Consider the following 25139-nt stretch of genomic DNA (forward strand, 5'->3'; position numbering starts at 1 on the left):
AATTTATTTTAGGTGAAATCTCCTTAGTAGAATCTGTGCTAAATCCTCTAAAGGGCATTGCTTTTTTGGCGCTGTCTCTTATAATGCTAATCTGATGAGTTCACTGCATTTATAAATGTTAACACTTTTGAAAATTAAGTTGTACATATCATGGAAGAGCTCAGACAACATAATGTGCTTTATGAATGCAAGAACCTAAAGAAAAAATACTGAAGTCATGCTGGGCAGCCAGCTTGTTCTCATAATCACTCCTGAAAGGCAGTGGGCAGCAGGGAGGCTTCCATTTCCTTTAACATCACTTTCAAAGATTTTATCCTTCAAGAAATTTCTTTAAATGGATGGATAGATACTAATTTAGACAGGAGAGCCTTTCTTTCTGAAGGACTTCCTGCTGCTTTTTCTGATAAGGATCAGCAGCACCTCCATGGAAATGTGGGTTTATCTTTGAAGTCTAAAATGGCATCAATTCTGTACCTGCCTCTCTTGAAGAATGGCCTTGAACTGTTTCCTTATGTTTCCTGGGTGAGAAGGACGTAGCCCAGCAAATAGACCATAATGGTAGCAACTTTTGTTAATGTTTTATCTAGGTACCATTCTGAGAAATAAATAAGAATTTTTGCACAAAGTTATATGTTCCTCATACAAGAGTAAATTCTTATCCGTCAAATATACTAGAGAACAAAATTACTTATTTTGAAGCAGAATAAACCTTTGATATTTCTGTTCATTTTACTGACATTTACAAAAGTCTAATTTTTTATTTTGATTTCTTCCAGTGGATTAAAAGTTCTGAATTATATCAATAATTCTGTACTGTCCTTTAGAGTTAGTTTCAAATCTCAGAATTAATATTAGACAAAATATATCTGTCACAACTATTATTTCAAGAAGAAATAGCTTATTTACTGAAAGCTAGTAATTATAGAGAAGAGCATAACATGTATTTGGGAGTCATGGGGTATTTTTTTTCCAATTTAAAGCAAGGCATGAATTATTATTTAATTTTTTTTAGTTTACTGTCCCAGGTGACTGGCCCCTATCTATATCCACCCCAATGTCAAATACAAACAAATAAATAAGTTTTACTTTGAATAACAAAAAAGTAATCTGTCATCATATAAAAGCTGAGAAACGACTCACTTCATTAAATTTTTTTCTTATCTCAGCTGATTTTGGGCTCTCTAAAATCGTGGAACATCAAGTGCTCATGAAGACAGTATGTGGAACCCCAGGGTACTGCGGTATGTTCTTTAATACCGATATTTTACTTTTATTGTATTCAATGATCTGATCTTTTTTAACTCCTAATATCTCTATTTGAAACACAATTTGATGTAAGTCTCCATGAGGAAGGCATATATAAATGACATTCAGGCCACCTGTTGTTCTGCATGAGGGGTTCAATGATGTTGATTTCAGGGCACCCCTGTTAAGACAGCAGGAGGGAGAGGGGCCCTCAGAAGGAAGGACTGGGTGTTCTGTACCTGCTTTTAGGTAGTAGCTACTCTTGGACCCACTCAGGAATAGAAAGACAGTCACCGGGGAAAAGGGCAGGGAAACAGCATTGTGGTTGGGATTAAAGCCATGAGCCCTTTGTTACTTCACTTATTTGCTTTTACTCAGGAAGGTGTGTGAGGAGAGCATATATTTGCTTTTACTCAGGAAGGTGTGTGAGGAGAGCATATATCATTAATTCCGATGGTGTATAAGACTACAGTGAGAGAGGGGTAGCCCGTAGTTCTCATGGATGGCACTGGCCTAGCCTCACTAGGACAACGGCTTTAGGTGGGGTTTCACCGCCAGAGTCCCCCAGAGATGAGCTGTGGGACAGTCCTCCCATCCTCTTGCCCAGTCTCCCAGAATGGGCTGAAGGTACCCTGAGTACAGTTCATAATCCAGAGACAGAACAATAGCATTTGATCCAAGCCAGCATGAAGCTCGCCCTTCTTTCCTTGACAGCTATATTAATCTGGCAACAACCTAAAAGCCTATAAAGCTTGCAAAAATTATCAAGAATTTCTAAAGTTTTTCTGACTAATGAATATGTCACAAATTAATTAAAATCTGGATTACAAAGAAAAGAGACAAGACTTCAAGTTACCAGTCATAAGATTAGCTATCATTTTCTCTTAGGATCATCGTCTTTTTACACAAATCTTCCTTCACTCGCTCATCTCTTCAGCAAAATCACCTGCTGTATTTCAGGCCAGTGCTTGGCACCAGGAAGAGGCATTTCTTGCCTCCACCCCCATCCCCAGGGGTTCACAATCTATAGGGGAACAGACATGAAACCAAAAAAGTATCGCATCTTAGGAAATACCAGGTTATGCATATGGAAAGGCCTTTATGGAGACACAGGAGAAGGGTGGTATTTGGAGTTATCTGTCTTATTCTTCTATGGCATTTATATTTGTTAGTCACCCCACCTCAGAAATAGGCACATAAGAACTACATTACTAACTCATTGTAACAACTTTTGAATTCATAGAAATCAGACTGGAGAGGTGCAGTAAGATAGTCACTGAAGCAAATGTATGATTAAATTCACAGAATATTAGTGCTGAAAGAAACTTTAATATTCATTTACTAACATTCTCATTTTACTAAGGTCAAAAGAGTATAACTTCCCCAAGATTCCACATCTAGTTATTAGTGGATCAGGGATGAGAATCTTGGTATACAATGTCCTGAAAACAGATTTATAGAATTCCCTATTCAAAAAAGCAACATAGATAAATCAGTATAGTTTTCCCTCATAGAAATATTCATCATTTATTGCTTTTAGTTTAAAATATTCTCTATTTTAATTTTTGAAGCCTCAAAAGTATTACTTGGTCATTGTAAGAAGTGAAAATCCAAACATGTGTAATCAATATTAACAGCCTCATTCATTCTTCCACACCAGTCTCCATGTTTCCATGTTCACATAAACATTTTATAATTTTGATTTTAACTAGCTAGTTTCCCTGGTCTAAAATAATAATATTTTAGATTACTTTCTTGCAGCTGAATTGTTCATAAATCCAGTAAGTGCACAGAATTGTGTACCTATCTTTCTGTTAAATCTTTACATTGTGCCAAATATTCTTCTTCTGGATCTTAAGATCCTTGAGGACAGGAGTAATTTATCAATTAGGAGTAAACTCAGAAAACTAAAAATAACTATGGCTTAAACAAGACAGAAGTTAATTTCTCTGATGCTAGAGGTCTAGAGATAGGCAATCCTGATGGGTTCCACAGCTATGGCTCTGCAGGTGTGGTGGATCTCAGTGTCAGGGATTCAGACTTTTCCTGTCTTACTCTCCCATTCCTGAGTATGTTTCCTCACAGTCCAAAATGGCTGCTTGAAATCAGTCATTATATCTGCATTCTACACAACCAGAAGGAAACAAATCTAAAAAAGAGTGCACATTTTCACTGTTAAACAGGCTTGCTGAAGCCCCACATGTCACTTCCACTTATATCTTATTAGCCAGTACTTAGTTATAGCCTCCACACTGCCAGTACTTAGTTATAGCCTCCACACTGCCAGGGAAACTGGCAATATGTCCCTTGGCTGCACGTGCTGCTGTCCCAAATGAATTCAGGGTTCTATTACAAAGAATGAATATTGCATTAGACGACTCACTATCTCTACCACAGGCTTATGAGTAAGATTTTCATTCTCAGAAAAAAATGTGAGGACTTTCCTGGTAGTCCAGTGGTTGAGAATCCGCCTTCCAATGCAGGGGACGTGCGTTCAATCCCTGGTCTGGGAACTAAGATCCCACAAGCTGCAGGGCGGCTAAGCCCGCATGCTCTAGAGCCCACGCGCCACAACTAGAAAGAAGCCCGCATGCCGCCACTAAGACCTGATGCAGCCAAATAAATTAATAAGTAAATAAATATTTTTTTAATGTGGAAACCATTGCAGTATGTTCCCTATAGGCATGCTCTTTTTCATTTTCCTTAGAACTGTTAGCGGACAGCCTATCACCCTTCCCTTCTAATGATGCCGTGTGAACTTTTCCTTTCTCTAATTCATATGTCCTTATTTGTCCTCATCCTGAATTTCTTTCCTGCCTCCAGATCCTGCCAACAATATGGAGAAAAATAAGAACCTTGAATTTAGTACTATGTGCCAAATGGGGTTGCCTGTTTGTGACCACTAATTGCTGACCAATTGACAGAAGCATTGAAAGAGGATTGAGAAAAGAATGAGACAACAAATTAAGGATTTCCCACAAGAATAAAGCTGGTGGACAATTTAGTAATCATTATCTAATACTGAACAATAAGTATTCCAGGGAGGTAGGTAGGTTGGAGAAATTCTCTGAGACTTGAGCAGCCCTGAAATTGAAGGATCAGGGAGAACTTACCCTAGTGATCTCTCAGGGTCCCTGCAGTGACTAAGAGATAGCAGTCCTTTCAGTGGCTTTAATAATAGTGATAAGAGGGACTTCCCCAATGGTCCGGTGGTAAAGAATCCACCTTCCCATGCAGAGGATGTGGGTTCCATCCCTGGTTGGGGAAGTAAGATCCCACATGCCGAGGGGCAACTAAGCCCGCGCGCCACAACTACTGAGCCCATGCACCTCAACTAGAGAGCCTGCGTACCACAAACTATAGAGCCCATGCGCTCTGGAGCCCACGCGCCATAACTAGAGAGAGAAAACCTGCACGCCGCAACTAGAGAGAAGCCCGCATGCCGCAACGAAGATCCCACGTGCAGCCAAAATATAAATAAATAAATAAATAATAATAATAGTGATAAGAGCAAATCTTTCTTGCAGCAGTACAGAATGGTCATTCTATGAATGAATGATTCATTCACTGATAAAATGAACATTGAATGTCTAATAGACTCCATGTTAGTCACTGAGATTATAAGAGTGAACACAGTATGATCTTGCCCTTTAAGGATTTCATAGGCTATAAAAGAAGAAAGACCTGTACACATAAATCAAAATTTGTTGTAATAAGTTAGATATTTATCTGAGCCAAAGGCTCAAGCATTTAGAGGGGAGGGAATAATTAATCCTTCTTAGATGGACCTTTACAGAGGAGGGGTACTAAAGGATTAGTAGGAGTTCAACAAGTGAAGAGGTGGCCACAAGGCATTGTTTGTCAGCAAGCACAGGAAGAGAAAAGTCAGAGGAGTGGTAGCATCTAAAAGTTCAGGGACTGTTAGTTACTTTGTCACTTTGCATGACTGGAACATAGAGTCTTTGGTACAGAGAATACAGATGGACTTGGAAAAGTAGGATGGACCAAATGTTAAAAGAATCTGTACATTAGGCTAAGGAATTCAGACTTGCTTTGGTAGATAATAGTGATCCAGCAAAGGTTCTTAATCAGGGCAATTATATTTTTAAATCAAACCTGTATTTTATAAATACCTTGATAATGACATTATGACAGATGGATTTGAGAGAGAAAAGAGATCAAAAGAAGACAAATTAGAAAGCTATTGTAAATGCTCTTTCCTGTCACTCCATAAACAGCTTCTCAGTGAATAATGTATTCAATCTACTCCTAAATCCAATCGTTTATTTTTTTAATATAAAGTTATTGTAAGGCTTCCCTGGTGGCACAGTGGTTGAGAGTCTGCCTGCCGATGTAGGGGACACGGGTTCGTGCCCCGGTCCGGGAAGATCCCACATGCCGCAGAGTGGCTGGGCCCGTGAGCCATGGCTGCTGAGTCTGTGCGTCCAGAGCCTGTGCTCTGCAACGGGAGAGGCCACAACAGTGAGAGGCCCGTGTACCGCAAAAAAAAAAAAAAAAAAAAAAAAAATTATTGTAAAAATACTATTTCAGATGCTTGTCTTTGCCATCTTATAAGACAGGCCCATCTTACAGATAACGCCATCTCATAATGGAGGCTTATTTTCCATTTGCTGTTTTTTTCCCTGCAGATATCCATATCACCCTTGAGGCTGTGTAATGGGGAAAAAGGGAATTGAGTGGGTGAACAAGATCAAGATAATCCTTCCACTCTGCTATAGGTAGAGACTCATCAGGAAGTAGTAATTTGCTATATTATACAGAAAGGAGGAGAAAGCAGCAAGGAAGCTGGGGCAGGGGTGGAGATTGAGAGAGAAAATATAAGTGCTTTGTGGACTCTAAAGTGGTAAACGTATGTGTGGAATTACTATTATATAGGCTGAGGCAGGCTTAGAAATCAAAAACAATAAAGTTCAATGTATTTAATTTAAAAAGTAAAGTTCATAATGTATATAAAGAGGGAGGACTTCCCTGTTGGTGCAGTGGTTAGGAATCTGCCTGCCAGTGCAGGGGACACAGTTTCAAGCCCTGGTCCGGGAAGATCCCATGTGCCATGGAGCAACTAAACCCATGCGCCACAACTACTGAGACTGCATGCCACAACTACTGAAGCCCGTGCACCTAGAGCCTGTGCTCCAAAGCAAGAGAAGCCACCGCAATGAGAAGCCCACGTACTGCAACAATGCAACTAGAGAAAGCCCGCGCGCAGCACCAAAGACCCAGCACAACCAAAAAATAAATAAACTTTAAAAATAATAATAATATATATAAAGAGACATATATTCATACATACTCTTGGTCCACAGGAAATACACTAGAATATTACCTCCAAGTGGGAGCAAAGGAGGGGGCAGGATTTTAAGGATACACTGAAAGCATTGAAAAAGCTGAGTTAGGGAAAAACAGAAGTCCCAGTAACACCAGGGCACAGGAAATAGGTGATCTAGAGTGGAGGAAAGATGCAGGGTTTTGAATTTTTTTTAATGTAATATAGTAATATTTATATTCATCTGTCTTATAAACAATTAGACCATTTATAGACAAGGCTGAAGCTCTCTTTGAGGATCAACCTCAATTCTAGCCCTTTCTCCCTTCACCACATATAAGTACTGTCATCAGTTTGCCATGTAACCTTCTGAGAATATTTAGGTGAGGCGGGAACTGTTCATTTATAGAATGATCTGGAAATTAAACGCAAGAGCAAAACTGGCAAGAATCACTGTCGTGCTATGGAAAGCATTACTTTACACAGAGACTTTACATTTAACTTGGAACAGTGACAGAGAGGGGAAGGCTGACCTTGTTTCCTTGCTTGATGTAAGGACGATTACATCCTAGGTCAATTATCCTTATGTACGCTGCGTCTAGTTTTTTGAATAGAAGGGTTTTTTCAATTACATCTTTGGAGAGAGTGGGTATCTATGTGATACCATCTGTCATTTGTCAGGAAATTAAAAAAGGAAAGTTACCCAATCAGTCTCACTTATAGAACCTTTGCCCCAGGCTATTAATAACAGAGAGTTCTCCTATAAGTGAATCTCAAAAGAAAAAATATCACAGATGTTGTGTGTTTAAGCAAATACTCATTATTTCCAGGGAAATTTGCCCAGTCAAAACTAAACTCCAGGCCAGAAAACTAAAATTTGTGATCCAGATAAATGGAATCAATGACTAGTGCTCTAACATAGTCCATGAGGGGGTCAACACTGAAGAAGTTCTCAAAATCTTGTTGTTGGGAAAAGAAACAGGTCTCAAGAAAAAAAAAAATCCATTGGGCCATGGCTCCTGATAAATGTGCTACAATATAACTATGCAATATTACTTCCAAAATATCTTAACTGGTTCAGATATTTGAGGCTTGAATTCTGTGGGTGTTCAGACCTACCCATGCCCATCACAGAAAAGAAATACAAGCTGTTAGAGTAGAAAAGAAACCAGTGTGGAAGTTGTTAGATAAAAGAATGTTTCTGTCTAATACCAAGTATCTAATTTATTTATAGGCTTAGTTAATTAAACTATATGTGTTCATATTTTACACTCCTACTTGTCTGTTTATCCAAATTCTATTTTCAGGGTCCAGAAGCTGTTAAGAATTTATTTCCTCTTGGCATTTGCCAGGTTTTATTATTATAGGGATAATCCTTCCTTGTTACCACATGCTATGTTCTAAAGAAATAACCTATTACATTCACTCTACGAAAATTACAATTTTCAACAGTCTACAGTCAGAAGAGATTTCTATCTACATGCACACACATTACCTTGAAAAATATTGGAAAATTTAAGTGAGATAAAAGAAGTAAATTTAATAGTCTAAAATACAAGCTTTCAGGATAGTTTCATGTTTTCGTTCTTTTCTAGAACACTAAATAGTTAAGGTGAAATAGTGAGTACCCAATTACATTGATAACCTAATCAAGTAGGGGATTATCTCGCCTGAGAGCTAATTAAAAACCCACAATGATGCCTTCCTTTTTGCAATGAAGTTTAAAAAAAAAAAAAAAAACACTAGAAGAAATAAACATATAGTAAAATGTCATCTGCACTGTGTATAAGTTTCCCCTTGACAGGCTGGTGTGTGTACACTAGGGTTCCCATGGGGCTTGTTGACAATAGGAAGGGAGTAGGGAAGGCTCAAGGAAGAAAGCAAAGAACGATAAGCAGGTTGGTCCCAGATCCATCTCCCCTTCCTGATCACAGCCCTTCGTTTTCCCTGAGATATGCTAAGTCCCCAAAGCCATCATAGGATTGTCCCCAGCGTGCTAGCAGTGCCTGATCCAAATGAACAAGTGCCAGGTAAAGGGAAAAGTGGGACTGGGGATAGACGCAGGAGTGATGAGGAAAGGTTGTAGCTCATCTTGTTCTTGACCTTGCAGAAGGACAGGGACTCTGCAGGTTGAGTGCAGGCTTATTTTAAGCTGTCTTGGAAATTTTAAACTTAGAGGAAAATGAGTCTCTTGAGGCCTTTGTGTTGGTCTGATACTGACCTAAACCAAGGGTATTCTGTGGAACTTTATTCTTTTTTCGTTTAATAAATATTTATTAAACTCCTATTATGCACCAGGCACTGTTCTAGGTGATATAGCAGCGATATAGCAGTGAAAAAATTTCTTCTTTAAGAAAGGTACATTTTAGTGGGAGAAGACAAATAATGAACAAAGTAAATGTGTAAATTATATAGAAAGAGGATATAATTTCTGTGGAAGAATATAGAGTTGGGAAAGGGGATAGGAAGTGCTGGAAGCCTGAGTTAATATTTAAACAGGTGTGATCAGTGAAGGCTTCACCTGAGAAGGGAACATAAGAGCAAAGACTTGAAAGAGGTAAGGGAGAGAGCAAGCAACATGGATATCTAGGGAAAGAACATTCCAGGAAGAGGGGACAGAGCACACCAACCCTGAGGCAAGAAACAGTAGGCAGGCAAGAGTAGGCCGGAGAAGGGATCAGAGAGCTCCAGCTGGAAAGATATAGCTAACGTTAACTGAGATGAGGAAGACTTCGGGAGCAGCAGGTTTGGGGCTTGTTGATTTTGAGATGCCTGTTCGACATCCAAGTGGAGGTGACATGTGGGCAGAGGGGTGTATATGTCTGAAATTCAGGAGCAAGGGTGTGGCTGTCGATATAAATGTGGGCATTATCAACATATAAATGCTATTTAAAGTCATGAGACTATCTAGCATCACCAAAGCAGAAAAGGAAACGACCCCCACTGATCCCTGGGCAACGTTCACCATTAGGAGGCCAGAGAGAAGAGAAGAAACCACATTATCATTGAGACTGTCAAATAGTAGAAGCTCCACAGGACAGAATTAGAAATCATGAATAGATGTTGTAAAGCACGGATTTGAGCTCAATACACACAAAACAATGTTCTCACATCTAAAGCTGTCAGCAATATAAGGGGCTGCCTCCCTAGCTTGGGGAATGGTCACAAAAGCTGATTGACTCATCTCGCGGGATGTAGGGTTATCAACAAGGAGAGGGAGGAAGAGTCCTACAAATTTCTTCATCACCCATATGGTATTAAATAATATTACCACAAAATCTGTGTATACATTCTATATGTATAAACTAAGTTTAGGACAACCACTCAGTTAAATCCAAGTTAACCACGTATATTTTGGCCTGAGATGGCTGATAAAATTGAGTCTAAAGAGATTGTCACCAACATCATCCCCTCACTTCTCTTGCTCCTTTTAGTTTAGAGACAATCTTTTAATGTACTGTTAATCCTTAACTTCTGGGTCTCCATATCACAAATCATTTTCTGTGCCCACTTCCTTATAATTGTAAGAGACTACTTCAAGAACAGAACCAACTGTGCCGGAGAATTCACATGCCTTGAGGATTCAGCTCTATTATTACATATGTGAGGGTGGAATGATGGGAGGAAAAGAGGTCTAAAGGGAGAGGTGATTGATGGCAAGTGGGTAGAAGACTTGCTTAAAACGTATTATTTGGGCCCTGAACACCCACAAAATGTTCCATTTTAGAATGTTTGCTACAGGAAGGATATGCATAAAATAAACATTAAAAGTTTCAAAAGAATTATTATTGATAATTATCAGTAAGATGTATAGGGTCTTTGGAGAAAAACACAGTATTTGCCATACTTAACACATGAGACAGAGTTTGAATGCTAAGTCCATTACTTTATATCTGCATCTTCATTTAAAAAAGAGATTCTTACATAATATTAATATTAGGATGAGTTGGGTTAATTTATTTATGTGGTTTATTTATTTATACTCTACCTTATCCCACAAAAAATGGGAAGGCAGCTTCTCAACGGTTAACACTCCTTTGCTGTCCCTCAGCCAGCATCCATCACAGCTTTAAAGTGACCAGGAGACTTGGTATGATTAAGATTTGGAACAAATAGTGATTACTCCAAGATGGGAGAGCTCAATGGAATCATAGAAAAGTGAATTCCATAGAAATGAAACTTTCACAGGCTCATTAAAATAAGTCGCGTTTCTTTTTTCCTCTTCTGAAAGCACTAGGTGTTCTCACATATTTGATTTTCTCTTCAGGGTATTATTAAAAATTTTAAAAAGTAAAGTGAGGAAAATAAACAGGCTCTTTCTTCACCCATTTATAAGATTTATACAGAGAGAACTGTCATACAATTCATGTGGCAAGGAAGACTTTTTTTTTTTTTTTTTTTTTGCAGTACGCGGGCCTCTCACTGCTGTGGCCTCTCCCTTTGCGGAGTACAGGCTCCGCCTGATGCGCAGGCTCAGCGGCCATGGCTCACGGGCCCAGCCGCTCCACAGCATGTGGGATCTTCCCGGACCGGGACACGAACCCGTGTCCCCTGCATCGGCAGGTGGACTCTCAATCACTGCGCCACCAGGGAAGCCCAAGACTTTTTTAACAGCTAAAATGAAAAACATCAAGTGAGAGTTGGATTGCCTGATATTTGCTGTGTAAAAGATCAAGAGCCAAGGAAAATAGAAAAGCTGCATTGGAACATAAAGAGCCTATCACTTGTGTTTCAAAACATCCTTCAAACTTTTTTCTTGCCCTACACGAACAAGTTATAAATAACTAAAGTGACAGGGGCTTCAAATGCCTCCTCTGTCGTTCTCAAGCTTCCACAGCATGGCATGCAAGAATTGATAGTATTCTGAGAATCACTGTAGTAAAGTGACAAGGCTGCTCCTAGCCAGAGGCAACCCCCTCTGGAAGCATCTCAACTGTATCACAGTCTGATCCATTCCATACCTTTGTTATAACATGTAGCACTGGAACATCGCCTGGCTTCTCTGTTGTCAAAGCAAAAATTGCACTTGACAATGTTAAAAAGGTTGTGCCTCATTCTTGCCAAATGTATGTGACACCGTCACAAAGGACCACACTTGGTACAGATGCTAAGAAAAGCACAAGTTTGGAGTCTGCCCGGCTGTGGGCACTTGCTGCCACCTATAGGTCGCTACCCTGAAGGCATTCTCCTCCCGGTTCCCAGGCCAAGTTAGGAACCAGGAAGAAGCAGAGAATTTCCAAACACTGCTTTTCTGCTTCTGGCAGATAAATCCCTCTCCTTCCTTCCTCCAAACTGCTCACTCCCCAGAGGCAAAGCTTAGAGAGACTTCTAGACGCTGTGCTAAAGATGCCATGGATTTTTGTGGCCCCCAGAAAACTATGAATTCAAGATAAGCCTCTACAGTGAAAGCTCCACATTGTTTTTTGCCTCAGCTGTGGTGGGCGGGGGAGTAGTTTTGTAAAGTCAGATTCAGGCCTTAAGATGAAAATAGATTTTTTTTTCCATTTTGCAATTGAGGTAGAGTTGATTGACAATATTATATTAGTTTCAGGTGTACAAAATAGTGATTCAAAATTTTTACAGTTTATACTCCATTTATAGTTATTATAAAATATTGGCTATATTTCCCATATGTTTTGAATGGTTAAAATGAAAATGTAGGAGAGAATTTAAAAACAAACGAACAAAGAAACCCCTGAACTATTGGAATCTGCAGTCTGGCCTGGACCTGCCTCCCAGGCGCTGGATGCACCTGGGCCTCGCACACCGGCTACGCTCCACCCACACTGACTGCTCCGGTTCCCTAAGGGCCACTTGTTCCTTCTTGCCGCAAGGTCTCTTTACGTGTGCTTTCTCCATCCGAACCCTCTTCTGTCTCTTTCAACCACTACCTCTCCCCCTGTCTAGTTAACGTCTCTAGATCTTCTACATCTGTTTAAACTTTGCTTTCTCTGATCACATTTCTCCATCTTTCTGACCAGGTCAGCCCTCTATTAGAGCCACTCTCCCTCCAAGCGCTTCCGGTTACCACTTTACGTTTCTTCGTATGGTTTTCTTTCTTCTTTTTTTTTTTTTAAAGGATACTTTAGAAAAATTATTTATTTAGTTATTTGGCTGTGCCAGGTCTTAGTTGCGGCATGCAGGCATCTTCGTTGAAGCTTGCAGGATCTAGTTCCCTGACCAGGGATGGAACCCCGGCCCCCTGCATTGGGAGCGCAGAGTCTTAACCACTAGACCACCAGGGAAGTCCCCGTATGATTTTCTTGATTCAGCATCTACCTCCTCCACCAAACTGTAAGCTCCGTGATGATGGAGACTTGTTCTCTGTAACTCCCCATTATTCCCCAGCACCACCCAACAGTATCTGTCATACAGCATGTGCTTAACAAATAGTTCATGATATATTAATTTATTAAATTTATTATAAATTAATTATTAAATGAGTGAGTGAATGAACCTGTTGATTTCATTCACCTTAGTCTCCCTTGGATTTGTCTCAAAACAGTTAACAGTAGTTTGAAAAAGTCTTCTGATAACGAACACCACTCTGTAGTTTTAACTCCATAGGTAGGAAGGGATCATAAAGCTCATCTAGGGCATTGACAAAATGAAGTGAACTAAATTATCCCTCTATTCTTCTCCTAGGACTTTAGGAAAAGAGGGAAAACCTAGCACCAATCAGTGTGTCACAGGCTATACCTGATACTTCTTATCTTAGAACCATTTTCAGTTACAGTGATTTTATTTAATAAAACGTAATTCATTCCAATCTTTATATGTACCTTCAATTGCTAGATATTGGAGTGTGAAGTGTCCTGGGAGTTCTGTAGCATTTAGTGTTTAATGAGCAGTAACATAAATGATAAGATAACTTTAGGAAGTGGCAGAAAACTTGGATCTACTTAGAAGACAGCCAGGAAAATCAATAAATGACTATTGACTATTTCTGAAAAGATGGTTCTAAATCACTTACAGTACATTTTTAAAAACTGTATTACACCTTGAAATGGTTTATCCCCCCATTTTGCATTTGTTTGTTTTGGCAACGAGGTAAGAAAATATATGAAGGACATCCAGAAGTGCTTATAGCATTAATAGTTGCACTAGTTGATGCCTTTTCTCGAACTGAACTGGAAGTAGTCAACTATTTCTCACTCTAAGAAAATCACAATTCTGTAGAATTACCTTCAAGGACATTTGATACCTAGGAGACTTGAAGCGCTGGTGTGCCAGCATCTGAAATGTATTCTAGAAAAGCTTTTGGCTCTTGGAAAGGGTTCAGATAGATTACAAGGATGTGTTCTGCTGGTTCTGAAGTCAAGGTCATATTAACTAATGAGTGAAAATATTTAAAGGTTACTGTGAATTGGTATCTAATTGTGTCTAGGAATTTAGGCATGTTTCACCCAAATCTTATATTAGGATTAGTAAATATTCAATAGGATAAATTCATTTAAAAAATTCTTTTTAAGAGGAATTTATGATGGAGGGGGAAAACGTTCTATATTCCTTTCATCTCAGTTAACCTCACTATGGAAAGTCTAGCTTTTCACACCACCAGTTTACTCACGTTGCAGCATAAGGTCTTACAAGGAAATAACTTGCCTCTGGAGAGTAAGGTTGCACCCAGTGCTGTGAAGGGAGATCAGATATTGCCATATCAGCTAAGAAACCCAGATGCCCTCTAAAGTGGATTCAGAAAGGCTTTTGTTCCGTAGTATTCACTTCGTTTGGGGCCCTTGGCCTGGGAGCTATGGAGGATGTCCTGAGAGAGCACCTGACCTTCGAGACAGCGTGCTGACCTCTGCACGGCACAGGACGGGAGGTTTGATTTCACTGGACCTGACAGGATAGGTGCCTGCAGGGCAGCAGACACAGTAGGCGCTCCGATGGGAGGGATGGGATTTCAGCAGGTTCTGTAGCAGGAGTGCTTGTCCTCTCTTCTTGCTTAAACTCTCATAACTATCCCTTTACGTACATCACAGTGGCTAAAACTCAAAGTAAACTTGGAAATTAGCTAGTTCAATTCATTTACTAGAGGTAAAAACCAAGACCCAGGAAATATAAGACTGTCCCCAACATATCTCTGTGTTTATGTTGAAATGTCAGTACGAGACTTGATAACGCTTCACGGATGTGGATACCTGGAGTGGGGAAGGGCACATGGTACTAACTGTGCATGCCAAATATGCATGTGTTCAGCTCCCTGACAGTAGTAACCCTTCTGAAGTGGCAGCCGAACCTCAGTTCCCTTTGCACTATGATGAGCAAATCATTTTTGAGTGGGAGTTCAGTGCGGGGGCTGCTGCGGCCCAAAGGAACTGTCTGTGGGTACAGATGGCTCTAGAAACGGAAGCCAACCTGACAGAGAGAATGGTGTTGGCTTTGAGCGTGCATTTTTCTTAATTATCTTAATTAAATCTTAAAAGGAAAATATTCTAGGAATAATTTGCTCATAGATGAGAAAAACTTCTTGGCCCCAGATCCAGTTCCTTAAAGGGTGCATCTTGCTGAATTGCTTCTCAGAGTGCTAGAATGCACACCATCATTACACAGGCTCTTCATCTCCTATATTTTATGTAACACAGTTTCTACATAAAATATGAAGAGAATATTCTGGTTGGAAAAGGATGGAGAGAAGGGGATAGAATGGGAAGACATCAGTAGAAAATCTGCTGTGTTTCTTCCTGTAAATTAAATTCAGAGTCCCATGAGACCAGCTTCCTTTAGGAGCTCACTTTGACAATCTCCACCAATATTGACATTCCCAGGCTGCATGGACAAGGGATCCTGCTCTCCTGCCGCACTGAGGGAAGGAGAAGTGTGGTGCCCCTGTCCCCAAGGCCTCCCTCAAGGACCCCTCAGCATTCATCAATCAGCTCCTTCCTCAGGGGCCCTGCTGACACCTACAGACCACACTTTTGTTCAAAATAGAAAGGGGCTACTCTGGGCTCTAAACCTGAGCCCTATTTCTACGTAGAGGGTAGAGCTCTCACTTCTTTTCTTCCTTTGTTAGTTAGGCAAACAAACAACACCTCCAATCCTCAGTGCAAACAGTTAGACCCAGTTAACTCTTCATTGTCACGGCTCTAAGGTAATAAAATCATGGGAGATCTCACTATCCTATACTACTGGACCAGGCCGTTTAATGGCTGAGAAGACCTTCCATTTTCACAATGGTGGGCAGGGCTGATAGGAGCAGACTCCTTGTGCACAGGGAAGCCCCCTTTCTCAGTTCATAATCCCAAACTGACTGGGGACAGCTGCTCTCTGAGGACCTATGTGTAGTTCTCAGCACCGAGACATGTGCCAGGGCCCCTCCTAGCTCCTGTTCCAACCTTCCAGTACTAGGGACTTTCCAGTCCTCTCACTATCTGCCCTGCTCCCTGCCCTGCACGTTGTCAAACACACACACACTCATGGACACCCCAGGCGGCATGATTGTGCCTTTTTCCCCTTACTATGCTAAACTTTCATTTCTTTTCTATGTACACAGCTCCCTTTGTAGCAGAAATATAGCTCTATCTGATTTGAGCAGTATCATGATGTTCTGATGTAGAATATTACATTTAATAACTTTATTTTTATGCACCCCAAACACAGAGAGACTATAATGTCTCCCACTAAAATAGACGTAAGAATTTGTAGACTCATACTTTGGTTTGGGGAGAGAAGATTGGTTATAAAACTGTGCTGAAGTTTCTGTTGACGAATTCATTTCTTCCCTATTGCTTGTTATTAAAATGTGAATATTGAATTTAAACAGTAATTTAATACAGTTTTCACTCTTTCTGCAGCACCTGAAATTCTTAGAGGCTGTGCCTATGGACCTGAGGTGGACATGTGGTCTGTAGGAATAATCACCTACATCTTGTAAGTGAAGAAAAGCAATCTCTAAGCATACTGTTGGCCTTTGCTGTAATATTTTCTAGTTACTCATAGTTCTCATAAAAAACAAGATTCCTTTTTGATTTTTTGTGGTTTTCTATGACATACTAAGTGTAGTTACTGATGGAATTTTCGGAAAATGAGCAATTGCTTTTTATTTTGTCATTTTCTTGGGGCCAGAACTTCTGTCTAGGGCTTTGCTGTGTCTCATTCTGCTATGCAGTGTATAGCATATTTTGGGAACAATTCATTGTTTGATGATAGTAATGAGCATGAAACAAATCCACCTATTAAACTTGCACTTATTTTATTTATGTGCATCTCGTCCAAATGATTAGAGTATTATTCCTTTTGAAGGGGAAAATGGCTGTTTAATCTCTGAAGCAATCCCAAACTGGTACGTTTCTTATCAGAAATGTTTTAAATACGTTTGGGCTATCGGTTTGTGTTCCTATATCTGTTAAGTTCTCAAGGACCTTTAGTTTAATGCCCTAAACTCAGAGAAACCTGTTCTCTGGGAGAAAAAAAAGGGGGGGGGCTAAATCTCTCACTCTCTGGTATCCCCAACTCCATTCCTGAGCTCCTGTCCACTAATAAACATGGGGTTTCAGTTTGCCAAAGAGATGATGGAATTGCAGACAAATACAAGGGAAATAATCAAGAACAATGGAAGAGTATCTGGGGAGGAAGGCTGTTGTAGAACAACTACAAAAGCAAGACATCAATGAGTTCCAAAGTTTAATTCAAACCAAGTAGATTTGGTTTTCAATTAGAGGATACTGCAGAGTTAATTGTTGGAACCTGTAATATTCAAATCTGTAAAGAGATTTTGAAGGGTGGGGAAGAAAGCAAATTAGCTCAGGCTGCTATAACAAAATACCATAGACTCAGTGGCTTAAACAACAGAAATGTAGTTCTGGAGGTTGAAAGCCTGAGGTCAGGGTGCCAGTAGGTCAGGTTCTGGTGAGAGCTGTCTTCTGGCTTGCAGATACAAGCAGATACAAGCCAGCTGGCTTGCAGATACAAGCCAGCTGCCAGATACAAGATACAGCTGCCTTTTCACTGTATCCTCGCAAGGCAGAAAGAGGAAGCAAGCTCTCTGGTGTCTCTTCTTATAAGGGCACTGATCCCATCATGACCTCATGACCTCATGACCCTCATGAGGTCATCATGACCTCATGACCCTCATCTAACCCTGTTACCTGCCAAAGGCACCATCTCCAAATACCATCACGTTGGGGGTTAGGGCTTCAACATATTAATTTGGGGGGAACACAATTCAGTCCATAGTAGGAAGAGGTTGGTTTGGTTTGGTTTGGTTAATTTAATAGTGATCTTAGAAAGTGTGGTGTCTAGGTAATATGGGCTAGGAAGAGGGTAACTAGGGTAGAACCCACAAGCAAGTTAGCAAACTCTAAGTTCACCTGGGTTTATATTGCTATATTGGTCAGTAAGAACCATAAAAATGTTTTAAAGCAACCCATAAAATAGCCATCTGCTATTATGTAATGTCAAAAGATATTTTCAGTGATCAATTCCCTGTGTTTCCAGGATGTATTAAAGCTTAAGAAGAATTTGGAAAGCTAGGGAACCATGTTTTTTCTTAGGAGAGTGAAAACTTTTAGGTAATTTGTTTGCCACACCAAGTGCTTGTTAGTTCATTAAAATGAATTCCTAAGGCCGCATCATAGAATCCCTTCATCTTACATTTAAGATCACTTTTATGCTGTGAAAGAATGTTGTCTCCTGAATTATGTGGGTGACATATCATACTTAGTGATGTTAAGTGAAAAACTGAACTACAAATAATGCTCCAGATTTGCCCCTAAAATGTAAATGTGCCCACCCAATTAGAGTTTCATGTTGAAATGTGATGGGAGGGGTTGAAGCATTGAGGATGTGTAAGAACTCAGAGATGGAGGTAGGAAATTTAGTAACATTTACCTTGAAAAACTGAAATATGGGATGAGTAAAACTCCATGACATGGTCACTAACATGGGAAAATGAAGAGAAAAATTGGGGCCATTTGAGAAACGTCTTATTGTAACCCTGAAAATAAATTTTTAAATCTCTCGTTTCTTTCCCCTAGTTCACTTAAGGCCATTAATTATAGGTGTTGGTTGAATAAGTGGTAGCAGCCCCCAAAATTAAAATAACAGTGCTGCTCACAACTAATATCCTTTAGTTCTTTTCTTAAAAAAATAAATTTATTTATTTATTTTTGGCTGTGTTGGGTCTCTGTTGCTGCACACAGGCTTTCTCTAGTTGTGGCGAGCGGGGGCTACTCTTCGTTCCGGTGCCCGGGCTTCTCATTGCGGTGGCTTCTCTTGTTGTGGAGTACAGGCTCTAGGCACGCAGGCTTCAGTAGTTGTGGCTCTCAGGCTCTTGAGCGCAGGCTCAGTAGTTGTGGCGCACTGGCTTAGTTGCTCCATGGCATGTGGGATCTTCCCAGACCAGGGCTCGAACCTGTGTCCCCTGCATTGGCAGGCGGATTCTTAACCACTGTGCCACCAGGGAAGCCCCTAATATCCTTTAGTTCTGATCCAACTTATGTCAGCCCCTAAGCCTAGGGACTTTTTATTTAATCTGTAGTTCATTAATAATTGATGAAGTCCACTACGCAAGATTCATTGGACCATTCTCTCCAGTGGATTGTGCCATTGGGCTTATGCACCTCCTTTATTATTATTAAGAGTTCCACCAGGCTATTTTGTGCTATGACCTTGCTATTTCTAAGGATGACAGTAGCCTGGAAATAAAGGCCGTTTTGTTTCTTACAAGAATTCTGGTCCCTCTCTTTGGTTTAAAGCGTTAAACCAAAACCCTTTCTCCCCACAGACAAAAGCAACTATTACAGTTCTCAGGTCAAAATCAGAATCAGATAACATCAGAGATTCAAATTCTGTCCTTCGGCTTTCAACACTACAGTTCTGCTCAATGGCTTGGAGTTACCCTGTGTAATACAGTCACACTTCAGGCCTTATAATCCTAATATGCTCCTAAACTGTCAATGTCAGCATTCAAATATTTCCATTTCTAAAGGGTTTTCTTACTCTGTGTGTGTGTCTGTGTGCTCATGCACACATGTGTGCTGCTCTCTGTCACATTTCTTCCATTTTTGACATTTCAGGCTGGTGAGATAAACTTTTTACCTCTGTTACCAATGCACAGACTTGCTGACATGACTGAGAGGAAAGAAAGGCATTTGAGTACTGTACCTTCTGAACTATCATTTTTCTCTCTAGATTTCCAGAAGGGGAAACATTAAGAGTTCCCTAAACTAAGCCTGGAAAGTTGACCAATTTCTCCATGACTAGCCAACAACAGGCTATGTTTTTCTAGTGTTTTGGAGGGCAGAGGAGGGCCAGGTGAGGATGAACTGCCTCCTTGGCAATGTGTGGACCTGTGCTCCCTTCTCTCCTTTTGCTGGAGCAGTATTCTCTGCGCGGACTTCTGCAGTGGGAGAGGGAGGATGCACAGCCCAGGCCTCAGCACTCCCTGAGCCTTGCCTTTTCCTGGCTGGCTCCACAATATTTGAAAGAAACAAAGACTCTCCCAACAGGACGTTCCCTGAGCAAAAGAACATGAGAAATTGCTTCTTCCTAGAAACTCACTACATTAGGATGCACTGGAATGTTTCATTCTCGGCACCAACCTGGCCAGTTTGAAGGAAGAATTTGGGGAAATGTTTTTCATTCTTTTTCCTTCATTTCTTGTCAGATGCAACACATGCCCTAGCAGGGACTTTTAAAAAATAGTTCCCGTTTGGTCTTTAGTGATTTCAGTACCTCCACCCACCTATAAACAGTAGAGGCTTGGTGGTCCCAGACCAGCAACTCACTTTTCCTCTCTCTCTTTAGGATGCCAGAGATGGTTCTCTGTTTCTTTTCTCCCACTTTGCTCATACATTTTTATGCTGACCCGTGATGGAAGATGAAGGTGAACATAGTGAGATGTCTTTAAGATGTGCAAAAGTGAGGGTCCTTACCAGGCTGAGCTAACGCTAGGCTGCTCACCTCTGCTGGCTGCAGCTGCTCACTGTAGTAAGTTTTAAAAGGCCATTCCCTGACAATAGTGTTAGCTCTTGTGTTTGTTCACTCCGAAATCCAAACAGGAATGGGATGGAAATCGAATATTTTATTCATCTCTATGGAAGAATTCAAATGAAAAGGGCTGAATAAAAACAACTAAAAACTTTTCTTTCCACCTTTTAACCTTTTTATTCTCAAAATCCTAACTTTTCTGTTTTGTAATCAATTGGAATTCTAATCAATCTGTCTTCTCAATTCCTGGTGGGAAAAAATCCATGGAGGGCTTCCCTGGTGGCGCAGGGGTTGAGAGTCTGCCTGCCGATGCAGGGGACACGGGTTCGTGCCCCGGTCCGGGAAGATCCCACATGCCGTGGAGCGGCTGGGCCCGTGAGCCATGACCGCTGAGCCTGCGCATCCGGAGCCTGTGCTGTGCAACGGGAGAGGCCACAACAGTGAGAGGCCCGCGTACCGCAAAAAAAAATCCATGGAAATAGCACTATAGCATAATGCCTATAATAGTGTTAGCTATTATTATTGTTGTTTGTGTCATAATTATTACTACGATTATAACTTTTTGTAGAAATCTTAAATTGGTTTTGTATCTATTCTTACTTCCTGAAGACATGACTGTGTGTTTATATAATCAAAAGTGAATTGTAAGAAGGTGATTACATACTTAAACTGAGCGATTACATTCATAACAGGAAGCTGTGAAAAAGGACAGTCTTGAATTTCTGCAAAAAATTGGTGAAATATGCTTAGGCTTTTAAAAGACATTTTATTCTCTATCTTTTGTCCCTCTAGACTTTGTGGATTTGAACCATTCTATGATGAAAGAGGCGATCAGTTCATGTTTAGGAGAATTCTGAACTGTGAATATTACTTTATCTCCCCCTGGTGGGATGAAGTATCTCTAAATGCCAAGGATTTGGTAAGTGTGACCAAACAAAATGAAACAAAATGAAATAAAATCCCTTGCATTCATTTTTATCTAATTAATGGGCAGTGCCATTTTTTAAATCAACCCCTCTTAATAGCCTATTTCTTTTTAATTATAAAGTATTTTTAATGAAACAATGCACACTAATGCATTTTCCTTATAGATAATGAAAAAAGATACGTTTGATTCATCTCTAGCTGAATTATCACAAATTATGGCATATTAATTAATGAGTTTTTACCATCTAGTCAATGCAGAACCTTGCTTATGAAGATAGCTGTGCTGAGTGAATCCAAACATAATTTACACAGAAGAATTCTGTTTTAAAATGGCTTGCTATCACCTAGATTAGTTATACTTTGAATAAAACAACATTTCTTCTTGAAATGTTCAAACTTATTAAAATATCCTGATAGTAACACAAGTCCCATCATGCATGATTATCATTATACAAGTTACACTATATGTTTTGTTTGGTTTTTTTGTTTGTTTTACTTGGCTTCTCACTTCAGGTAACATTGAAGTTTGTTTGCATTCAGGAAACACATACCCTCTAGGGAGATGGCCCACCTGTTGTAAAATAAAGAGGATACTAGGGTGTAATTGAAACATTTACCATCAATCCTCTAGAGAGAAATCATGCAGAAATAACTAAAAGCTAACTTCTGAATCATAGAAGGTTAGATCTCCAAGGGATCTTAGGAGTCATCTAATCTTCCCTGCATTTTAAAGATAAGTTTGCTAAAGCCCAGAGAAGTGAAATGACTGTCCAAGTTCACACAGCTTCTCAGCAGAAAGGCATTGTTAGGAACTAAGGATCCAGATTTCCAGACCCCTTATCCAGTGCTCTTTTCCCTCCTTACCATCTGTGTTCTTTCATGAAAACAGATATCCTACAGGTCACGGATTTTCCAACATGGTTGTGAAAGAGAGGCCGTGTGTGTGATGTGGGAATGTGTCATCCCAACTTCTCCCTCATGTCAGGGCCCACACTCCTAAACATCTCTTGAATCCGTCCACTTCTCTCCACCTCCACTACAACTGCCTAGTCCAAGCCCCATCCTCTCCTGGTTCACGGCCACAGCCTCCTATCTGGTCTCCTTGCCTCTTCTTGTGCTCTTCTCAAGTACACTCTCCACACAGGAGCCAGAGGAATGGTTTTATAAATAAGTGTCACCCTCTCTTGTGCCACTTACTTCACATCACTCTCCCTTGATCTCTCTTTCCTCCAGAGCACTAGACTTCCAGTCCCTCATCAATGTAGCTCTGGGTATGTTGCTCTTTCTTCTGCTTTGTGATGTTCTTTCCTCCTTCCTCTCCACCATTACATACACATACACGCCTCTTTAAATGGGTAACTCTAATCTTCAAGCCCTGGCTGCCATTTGGCATTCTCTGGGAGATTTCGTCTTCAGCAGGCCATTCTTCTCACAATTGGTTCATTCCTTCTGCCACTTGTTCCTCTGCCCCCTAGACTTCCTTTTTCATGATGGTCATCATTTCTATATACTTGCTCAAAGGTGTTCCTTAATTAGATTGTGAGCTCTGGGAGAGGGTGAAGCATGTGTGCCCAGATCTTAGTACCATATGGACATAAAGTACAGGCTCAATAAATATTTGTTGAATGAAACCATGAATCAGGAAACAGACCAAGGATTCTTAAAGTCTGACATGCCTGGATTCAAGTGACCCCCCCCCCTCTTATAATTTACAGATATGACCTTGGGCTAGCCTAACCTCTCTGTGCTTTAGTTTTCTTCTCTGAGATGATAACAGTACCTATCTCTAAGTCTTTAGAAGAATTAAGGGATATAATACATACTAAGTAATCACCACCAACTAACTCAATAATAACCCCATTATTTAGTCTTCCTTCCATTTCTTTTTATCCCTCATAAAAATTAAATGGATAAGAGGGTTAGCTGTGATGTTCCTTCATTCAGCTAGACCTCCTGTTGGTTAATAAATTTATAAAACTTGAGAACTAAAGCAATCATTGAGCCTCATAATGTGTACTTATTAGCAAAACCTGCATCTATTCTGTCATGAGCAGAGGCTATGGTGCCGATGAGTGGGGAGTTGGGCTATTAAGAGGAACCGTAGGATAATGGCAAGGCTTTGGGTTAGAATCCTGACAAGGTCACTGGATCTCTCTAATCTTCAGCAAGTTTCTTAATAATTCAGTGCATCAGTATCTTCAAATGTAAAGATTAATGATGACATATATAAAATTTTGGTACATACTGGCTTTCAGTAAATTCTTTGTATTTTCATGAGGAGGAGGATGGTAATGATAAGAGGAAACGGATGATTAGAAAATGAGAGGGAAATATCTGTCAGGGATGGTGTAAGGATTAGGTATCATTGACATAAAATTATTAGTATATGTGTTCAACAGATGATAGCTCTGACTACTATCAAATTCGTATTACTACTGTGCATTCTTTTTCTTAATTATCCTTATCTCCCTCCACCCCCTCTCTGATTTTAAGACTAAGCAGTCTCACGTCTCTGCCCTTTACAAATTCAGTGTCTACCCCCCACACACATTTCTTTGCAAATGCTACAAAAAGGAAGTGAAAGGAGAACCGGATATTCATTCTTCATTTGACTAGCTGCCTGATTTTGTTAGCCTGTGTTCAGTTCTTAGGTTATTAGAGTTAGAAAAGATCTTATGCCTTAAATCATCCAAAGCCCCTCATTTTACATATTGGCAGACTGAAACCCAGAGAGGCTGACAACCTTGGAGGCACTATGGTGTAGTGGCCATGAGACAAACTATAAGACCCGAGTTTGAGTATAGCCCCCACCAGTTATGAGTTGTCTGACCTTACACAAGTCACTAAATCTTTCTGAGCTTCCTTCCATCCCTCATTTATGAATTGGAGCTAATAGTTACTAATTGATAAGGTTATGGACAGGGTTACATGAGTTTTGGGGTTTTTTTTTTAAAGGTTATATGTCTATAAGAATGTATTTATTGATACAAAGGAATTAGGGTGGAAACGAGGTCATGTAAGAAAGGGCCCAGGAGGGTGTCCATAGTCACCCAATTCACATGTGGTCTTTGTCTAAGGTCACAAAAGTAGTTAGAGACTTTGAATAAGTTAGGACTTGAACATGCTTCCTGACTCCAAAGAGTCTCTGCCTCATTCCAGGTCACCCCTTCTGAGCCTAGGGCTGGGGATTATTTTGGTTGTTGATCTTCCTGGCAATTTATTGTCTGCTCATCCTCACAAGCAGGGGTAAACCTCCCAGAATAGGCTACCATTGGTTTGAATTCAGTCCTGTAAACAAATCATACCCACAAGCTACTGACACCTTTACTTTGATTCTAAATAGGCTTTTACCCCAGCTCTTGGCTTATTCCTTCAAGTATCCTCAAGGGATTAGAGAGCTATTAACTTCATGATAGACTCATGGTATAATCATAAGGGCTATGATACTGCCCCTATTGTTTGCCATTCAATTCCCATAGAAAGAATGATGGATGCATGAACGATGCCCGTCTCCATTGATGTGTATTTTAAGCTCTGAATTCTAAGTGATGTGAAGTACGGCCGAGAATTATTCAGATGCTGGTTCTCATTCAAAGAACTTCCAGTCTAGGGCTTCCCTGGTGGCGCAGTGGTTGAGAGTCCGCCTGCCGATGCAGGGGACACAGGTTCGTGCCCAGGTCTGGGAAGATCCCACATGCCGCGGAGCGGCTGGGCCCGTGAGCCATGGCCGCTGAGCCTGCGCGTCCGGAGC

The 25139-nt window shown here is 40.4% G+C and overlaps 1 protein-coding gene across 8 annotated transcripts in view; it reads left to right on the plus strand.

The window, feature by feature from the left end:
• Window positions 1–25139, plus strand: part of CAMK4 (calcium/calmodulin dependent protein kinase IV) — a 243687-nt gene that overhangs the window by 191454 nt on the left and 27094 nt on the right. For all 8 annotated transcript variants that reach the window (XR_009563442.1, XR_009563441.1, XM_060296093.1 and 5 more), the window contains 3 exons: window positions 1167–1241; window positions 16327–16402; window positions 21254–21380. Coding sequence is in view for 6 of the 8 variants with exons in the window: in XM_060296093.1 (XP_060152076.1) it covers window positions 1167–1241; window positions 16327–16402; window positions 21254–21380 (278 nt within the window). In the remaining 2 variants the exon portion in view is untranslated. The remainder of the gene's footprint in view (window positions 1–1166; window positions 1242–16326; window positions 16403–21253; window positions 21381–25139) is intronic.

The sequence above is a fragment of the Globicephala melas genome, chromosome 3 (genome assembly GCF_963455315.2).
Source record: "Globicephala melas chromosome 3, mGloMel1.2, whole genome shotgun sequence".
Classification (NCBI taxonomy): domain Eukaryota; kingdom Metazoa; phylum Chordata; class Mammalia; order Artiodactyla; family Delphinidae; genus Globicephala; species Globicephala melas.